General features: G+C 47.5%; 1 protein-coding gene across 1 annotated transcript; it reads left to right on the top strand.

The window, feature by feature from the left end:
- The first annotated feature begins 1,732 nt into the window (after positions 1-1,732).
- LOC135192876 (uncharacterized) lies at positions 1,733-2,999 on the top strand. Its single transcript, XM_064176252.1, is given in 2 exon segments — positions 1,733-2,097; positions 2,099-2,999. Coding segments are annotated over 2 exon segments (1,266 nt in total).
- Positions 3,000-8,362: the final 5,363 nt, after the last annotated feature.

Raw genomic sequence — 8,362 nt, 5'->3', positions numbered from 1 at the left:
GATTGCATCGTCCCTCCTTAATCAACAAAGATTGCATCATCTCTCCTTAATCTTGTTACTTCTGGGACTCAGACTTCTGGGACTCAGGTGCTTGGCCCAAAAGCTCAGAGATGCAAATCAACAGACAATACCTTTGAAACTCCTAGACCTCACCCTGGCTGGACTGCCCAGGAAGCCTCCATCTTATCTCAGCTGCCCCCAAGGGCTGTGTATGCAGGGTGTGGACAGGTGTAGCCGAGAGAGGGCGGAGGCCCTCCCCCCGGCGACGCCGGACCCCTGCGAATGTGTGAGAATGCACAGGAAGATGCCCTGGGGGGGCTGCAGCTGGACACTGAGCAGAAAACTGTATAAAAAGGCAGGAGAAAGGCCTGCCAAAGTGTGGTATCCCCACCAGTGGTATCCCCACCAGTGGCATCCCCACCAGACCAAGTGTGGTATCCCCACCAGTGGCATTCCCAGCGGACCACCATTCCCACCGGACCAAGAGTGGCACCTCCATCGGACCACCAGTGACATCTCCACCGGACCACCGAGGGCAGACCATCACCAGACCACCAGAACTGCACACCGCCTGAAGAACCTCTGACAAAGATCATCCCTGGGCCACGCACCCGTCTCTCTCTCACCCCTTCATCTGCGACGGAGGGTAATATGATCACAGCCTTTTCCCCTTCCCTGCTCCTTCCTTTCTTCTCCATCGATCTCTTTATCTTTCTCTCTCCCCCTTTTCCCCTCTCTCCCTCCGTTTTGCCCAACCTTATCCTTTAATAAACAGTTTCATGGTGATATATGGTCTCGTTTGCACCTTAATTTCGCAACACGGAATCCATAAGAACTGGTCTAGCTCCGCTGGACAGAGATACTGTTAATCTCTGCTCATCCGGACCTTGACATTTTTTGGCGTCACGGACAGGATTCTGTGTAGTGAAAGTATCATCGGAAACTGTTGGATTTCTGAGAACCCCAAAGTGTGCACGAGTGTGTCTGAGATGTACTCTGAGAGCAAAGTGAATGCTTGTGGAGCAGAGTGTGGGGATTCTTCAAATGCCTAAATGTGTCTGCATTCCCGGGAAAGAATATTTTGGGGTACAAGTGTTGATTTTATAGTGTGGCCTTCCCGAGAAATCTTAGTACCCTGCGGTAAATAGGAAATATTGTGTAAAGTGTGTCCTCTTGGGGAGAGGTACCTCCACAAGAAGTCTAGTAAAATTGAGAATATTGGTAAAGTGTGTCCCCTTGGGGAAAGGTTCCCAAGAAGTCTAGGAAACTTGTGAATATTGTGTAAAGTGTGTCCTGGGGGAAAGAATTTGCCCCCGAGACGTCTCTCTCGGGGTGACTGTGGCTGTCCTCTCCGAGAAGCTAGATCTCTGCGTTCCCGGGAAAGAATATTTTAGGGTACAAGTGTTGGTTTTATAGTGTGGCCTTCCCGAGAATTCTTAGTACCCTGCGGTAAATAGGATTGTGTAAAGTGTGAATTTCCCCCGAGAAGTCTAGTGAACCCAAACGGAACAGCTTCTCTGTTGGTAAAGTGTGTCCTCTCGGGGTGACTGTGGCTGTCCTCTCCGAGAAGCTAGATCTTGGTGTGATCTCCCTGGAGGAATTTATTGTGTGTTTTTCTAGGGAACAGTGTTTGTGAGTGAGCTTTCTCTGAGCAGTTTTTGTAGGGAAGGTTTTGAGGTATAAGGTCTTTGTGTTGTTGTGACCTCCCCGTGGAGCTCTTACCTTAAAGGAAATGGCCACGGTGGAGAGGCTTTTCTGTCTGCTGGAAGCTCACGGTGCCCGCCCGTCCGTGGAAGGGCTGGATTGGGCCCGTGAGAACTGGAGTAACTGTCAGAGTGTGATGGACCGGATTGTGGCCCTGCAGAAGGAGGCACGGGCCAAGTCGGGAAAGGGCAAAGCCTTCATCTGTGCAGTTTTGGGTGCCTGTTTGGCCGCTTCAATAGATGAAAAGCAAAGCCAAAACGGACGAGAGAATAAAATCATTTCCTCCTTGCAGGAGCTGGTAGATTCCCTGCAAGGACATATTGTAACTTTAAAGGACGAAGTGGCAGATCTTAAGGATAGATTAAAAACAGAAGTGGCAAAAGTGGTTTTTGAAGGAGGAAGAGTTAAAGCAGACAGAGCCTGCCTCCATATACCCCCAGGCAGAACTGGCAGCAGCAGAGGAAGCTGCGGCTCACATGCGTCCTCTCATTAAAACCGAGATGCTGTATGAGGATGAGGATGGCACCCCTGCCATCACAACCAAAGAGATACCCTTTTCTTCCACTGAGCTGGCCAAACTGCGTAAAGAGTTTACACGTTCGGCTGGAGAGTCTGAGGTGGAATATGTATGGCGTGTTTCTAAAACTGGAGGGGATCAAATTAGGTTGACAGAGGCTGAAGCTACAGGCTATTGGGGTGCTAATGTGTTCCTAACTACGGGAAATAGGAGTGGTCCCTGGAGCCTTACTCAGCGAGCAGCTTTCTGGGCTGGGGGCTTTGATTCAAAGGAGAGAGGAGAGCCTCTAGTTCTGAGGGGAGGCATGAATCAGATAATGGAAAATGTGCAGAAGGCAGCTTGTTTGCAAATGGTCTATGATAGAGAACTGAAACATCATTTTGAATCGCCCCTTTCTCTCTTGGTGGACCCAAAGCGAATGACTCCTTTGGTCAGGGGGCTTCCTGACTCCCTTAAGATGAAAGGCATCCAGCTTCAAAAGGAGATAGCTGACACCCCACTTACCTCCCGAATACAAGCTACTCTGAGGGAGAACTTAACACCCGGGAGGAACCAGCCTGATGGCAGACAATGGACCTGGGAGGAGGTGGCAAGAGAGCTATTAGATTATGCCAGGCAGTATGGGGTGCCTGAGGAAGTTCATAAGCCTGAGCCTAGAGGCTTGAGGCATGTGGAAATTAATCACCCACTGCCAAGTGCAGATCCCCGGAGCCAGATGCTTCGAATCCCCAAGCGACACTCGACTGGGGGAAGGGAGCATCTGAATACTATGCAATAGTAGAAATTATAATTCCACAGCCAGCGGCATCCTTGGTTTTAATAGCGGAGACTTGGGCCCCCGTGTCCACCAAGAATGTGATAGGAATTTGTTTTGGTCCCACGATGACAGTAATTAGTAAGTCACCTTGGCTCTACCGTCTTCTCAATCTCAGCCCGTTCCAGCGTTCCAGCAGGTCCCGATTCCGTCTCAGATTCAACCATCGGCAGCGCCGCCGCAGCCGCCATCTTCTCAGCCATCTCCACAACAGCCGCCATCTTCTCTACCGCCACGCCCTGAGCAACCAGCGCCGAGCACGCCTGTGCAGCGCCATACAGCGTTGCAGCCTGCAGTTGCGTCTATTGATAGCGACACGGAAGTGGAGGAGGTGCACCACAAAATGAAGTCCTACTCCGTGAACCCTCTCTTTGCATCTGAAACCTCGCAAGGACCGAAAGGAGGCAAAACAACAACTACGAAAACAAAACCGTACACAGAAACGCAGATGGATGATCTTAGGGAAACTTATTCCCGCATGCCTAATGAATCCATAATAGCGTATGTGTATCGCGTGGTACAAAGGGGCGCGGAAAGGATTATCTTATCTCGTGAAGAGGTGGGAAGAACTAACTGGGGACCCGAGGTATTTCTTGGGGATGGTCCTGAGGGAGACCTTGCGTTGAGTGCTAGGATCTTTCATTGGGCTAGTGCTTATGAGCCTTCGGATAGGGGTGATCCTACAGAATTTTGGATCAGATCCCCTGTTGAGTTAAATGAAGCATTTGCTATGGTTGCCTGTATCCAAGCTGTGAATCATAAGGGATTATATGCACATGCAATGGATGCCCCAGTAGAGCCACCGAGGCTTAGACCCCTGATAAAGGGTATGCCTGGCTTCATAAAGGCTGAAGGCATTAGGATAAGGAGACAAATTGAGAATGCAATACAACAGAATGAAGGGCAAAGTTCACAAAGTGTAGTACATCATCCTACGTGGAGGGAAGTGCTTACAGAACTAGCCACTCTAGGAAGAGAAATGGGTTATCATGATCCTTTATCTGTGCCAGAATCTGTCTTTCAGAAGGAAAAGCAGTCTGGAGGCAGGAACAGCTCTGCATCACAACGAAAACACCAAACGGTGCGGCATGCCTGGACATCTGGTGACCCCAATGAGAGTCCAAGATCGAGCCCACGATCAAGTCCCAGGGGGAGCCCTGAGCTTAATCGTCGCTCTGGATCTGGAATAATGTGGGTACCGAGTTCTACAGGTAGGGGTGTAATCCCACTGCAGGAGCAGAAATATGCAGTGAAACCTCGTGATGTGTTTCAGAAGAAACAGGCAGAGCGTGATCCTGTGAAGAGTGAGCTCAGTACTATGAGTAAGTCCATGTCTGATATGAGTAAGTCCATGTCTGACATGAAAGGACTGCTAGAACAAGTACTGAAAGGCAATGGTAACGAAAAGGTGAAGCAGAACCGTAAGAGAGGCTCTGCAAACACGTCTCCTACCAAGTCAGGTTCTCCTGATCGGGGAGGAGATAAGAGCAGATCAAAAAACTAGGTGTGGCGGTGAATGATTCAGGCCACACTCATCGCTCTGTTTCTGAATGTCAATGGTCTGACAAACCTGAACCCTATATCATGATTCCTACTGGACCAACTAGAACTGCTGTCAAATACCTAATAGATACAGGTGCACAAATTACAGTGCTAAATGCACAACTAGCAAAGCATCTGAAAATATTGCCATCTCGGAGAAAGGTAAACATAACAGGTGTTACAGGACAACCTGAAACATGCTATTTAGCCAAGGCGCAGCTGTGGCTACCTGGGGAGAAAAGAGGTACCCTGGTAGAGTTAGCATTGGCTTCGTGCAAACATAATATCCTTGGGTTTGATGTTCTAGCAGGCAGAAGATGGCACCTTCCTGACGGAACATTATGGAGCTTTGGTGCTTATGAGATGAGGAATAAGAGGCAAAGGTTAGTCCGTGCTCGTGTTCGCTTATTGCAAACAGCTCCTCCATTGCCAAAGTCACATATTACCTGTGTTGCACAGTATCCATTGCCAGCTGCAGCTAAGCAAGGTATCACCGAAGTGATAGCTGATCTTGAAAAGAGACAGATTATCACTAGAACTCATTCTCCTTACAATTCACCTGTTTGGCCAGTCCGAAAATCTAATGGCCGATGGAGATTGACGGTAGATTTCCGGAAGCTAAATAGTAACACTCCTCCTCTTACTGCAGCAGTTCCTAGTCTTTCATCCACAGTGACAGCAATCCAAGCGGCTTTTCACACCTGGATGGCAACTCTAGACGTGAAGGACATGTTCTTCATGGTGCCGTTGAGAGAAGAGGACAAACCGCAGTTTGCTTTTACCTGGCAAGGTATTCAGTACACATTCAACCGTCTTCCACAAGGGTACAAACACAGCGCAACCATTGCACACAATGCACTTGCAGCTTTGCTTGACACTGTTCAACTTCCTAAGGATGTTAAGATGTACCATTACATTGATGATATCTTGGTGGGAGGGAATGACAAGGAGCAAGTTGGTGCAGTGGCTGAGAATATCCGAGAGCTGTTGACTAGCCAAGGTTTGACCATTCCAAAGGAAAAGTGTCAGGGTCCAAGTCAAGAGGTAAAATTTCTGGGATCGTGGTGGATAGCAGGTGCAGTGTCTGTGCCAGACGACACTCTTCAGAGCATTGAAAAGGGCCAAATACCCCAAAATAGAAAAGAGTTACAACAGTTGTTGGGTACTCTGGGTTACTGGAGGAAACATATTCCAGGTTTCTCTGTAATTGCCCGTCCTCTGTATGATTTGCTTAAGAAGAACAAGCATTGGGATTGGACTCCAGAACATTCTGATAGCCTGAGGTTTCTCAAGGATGAACTAAAGGCATATCAGAAGTTGGGGCCATTACACCCAAAAGATGCCCTGAGGGCTGAATGGGGTTTCTCCGCAAATGCCTCATACTGTGGAATTTTCCAGAGAGGACCCAATGGTCCTAGTAGAGCTCTCATGTTTTCATCAACAGCATTTAAAGAGACCGAAATTCGGTACTCGGATTGGGAAAAGGGACTTCTTTCCCTAACTCGAGCTGTTAAGGAAGCAGAAAAGCTTCGTACTACACAAGATATTGTAGTGCAAGGTCCATTTCCTCTGCTAAAAGCAGTCCTTAAAGGAACTCCTCCACCGGAAGGAATTGCCCAAAAGGCTACTGTCAGAAAGTGGTATGCCTACTTAGAGGGAATTTCACAGCTGATGCCGCTGAAAGAGGGACCTACAAAGGTATCCAAACTTCAGCAACCCATAAATCCTGATAAAGCTCTGCTTGGTCAGCCATATAAGCCTTCTCCTATTCAGGTAGCCCCTGAGATGACCGCAGACTCCGACAAATCGGGAGTGTGGTTTACAGATGCATCCTCTCGGAGGGTGGGGGCGAAGTGGCGCTACAAAGCCGCTGCCTTGGAGATTGCTACAGGCCAGACAATCACTGAAGAAGGTGATGGCAGTGCACAGGTAGGGGAGTTGCGTGCTCTCATGCTAGCAGCTGAGCATGGAGCAACAACTATTTACACTGATTCTTATTCCACGTTCAAAGGCGCCACTGAGTGGATTTGCCAGTGGGAAGCGAATCAGTGGAAGGTGTCAGGTGTGGAAGTCTGGAGAGTCGAAGACTGGAAAAGGCTATTAGAGATTGGCCGATCCAGACCCCTCAAGGTTGGTTGGGTAGAAGGGCATTCCAAAAAACAAACACCAGCTGCCGCCTGGAATAATCAAGCTGATTTCCTGGCAAAGATCAACATAGTGGATGAGGACAAAGGAGAATGGTGGAGATTAGCTGAGTGGCTCCATATTAAAAGAGGTCATTCAGGAAAAGCAGACCTTTACTTCGAGTGTAGGTCTAGAGGGTGGCCAGTTTCTATGAGTACCTGTAAGGAACTCATTTCATCTTGTCCACAGTGCAGAATCAGGCTTAAACAAAATCATCCCAATCTAGCTCCAGCACAGCATATCAGAGGGGACAAAAGGTTATGGAGTACATGGCAAGTTGACTATGTGGGTCCTTTAAAGCCCTCACACGGAAAGAAATACATATTGGTGGGGGTGGAAGTGGTTTCAGGATTAGTCATGGCTACAGCAACTAGTGCTGCCACAGGAGCTCAAACTATTGAGGTCTTGAAGCAGTGGTTTAGTGTCTTACCAATGCCAGAATACATCCAAAGTGATAATGGATCTCACTTTACAGCATCTTCTGTACAAGACTGGGCTAAGAGTGAAGGGATTACATGGGTATTTCATACTCCCTATTATCCTCAAGCTAATGGTATTGTAGAGAGAACAAACGCTCTGGTTAAGAAACATGCCATGGTATCCAAAGGTAACTGGGATAAACGCTTACCATACGCAGTTTTCATTGTGAACAACAGATGGGGTAATTATGGTAGTCCTAAAGTAAGGGCATTTTGTCCTGACAATCCAGTGGAGAATGTTAATCATCCACCAGATAAATCTCAGCACTCTCAACAGTCATTACACAAATTACAGGTGGGACAACCAGTAATGGTAAACTTACCTTCAATTGGAGTTGTGCCTATGACCCTGACTAAACCAAATGGGTTGTATGCTTGGGAAGCAACTGATGTAAGTGGGAAGACTCATCGTATCAGTGCACGATGGATTCTCCCAGACTTTTGAACTGCTTATGCATATACCAGGTTTTCTGCTTTGTAAATATTCAATAAAGCTTTGTTTATTCAGGGGGGTGGGCATAAGTATTAAGTTAGTTTGAATTAGAATTATGCTTATGTATTAGTTAGGTTAATAGTTAAGTATAAGTTGTATCTCATTTTGATTTTTCTATTCTTGGCTTAATGTGAGCCAGGGGGTGGAGTATGTCATGGAGAGTAGCAAAAAGCTTCTCTAGGCTTTTTGCTATATTGTGTAATTTCTAGTGCCTCACATTCAAGCCAGAAGCATCGAAAAACCAAAACAATCTTTCAGTCCCATGGGAAGATTTCTCCCCAGGGTAAGTGAAAAGGTAAACACCGGCCATGTTTTTCTTTCCACTTGACCTCGCTTTTCAGACAACAGGATATTGTTTTGGTTAAGTAGGAACGACTATCTCAAGTTTGCCCAGCACCTGCAGGTGGGCTGGCCTGAGGAGTGGTCTTTACTTTGTTTAGGTAATGTTATCCAATTATATAGATTGCTTACTGTCTTTTACCAATATATGTGAACAACGTAAAAATGGTCCGAGTTGTGGGATAGTCCTGTCTTGGAACATTATAAAAATGGTGGACAGGCCAGGATCGGGGCTCGCGCGCTTTCTCGCCCTCTTGCTCTCTTGCTCTTGCCCTGGTCTGCGTCTTGCA

The sequence above is a fragment of the Pogoniulus pusillus genome, chromosome W, assembly GCF_015220805.1.
Source record: "Pogoniulus pusillus isolate bPogPus1 chromosome W, bPogPus1.pri, whole genome shotgun sequence".
In the NCBI taxonomy this organism is placed as follows: Eukaryota; Metazoa; Chordata; class Aves; order Piciformes; family Lybiidae; genus Pogoniulus; species Pogoniulus pusillus.
This window is presented reverse-complemented; position numbering and strand designations above follow the sequence as displayed.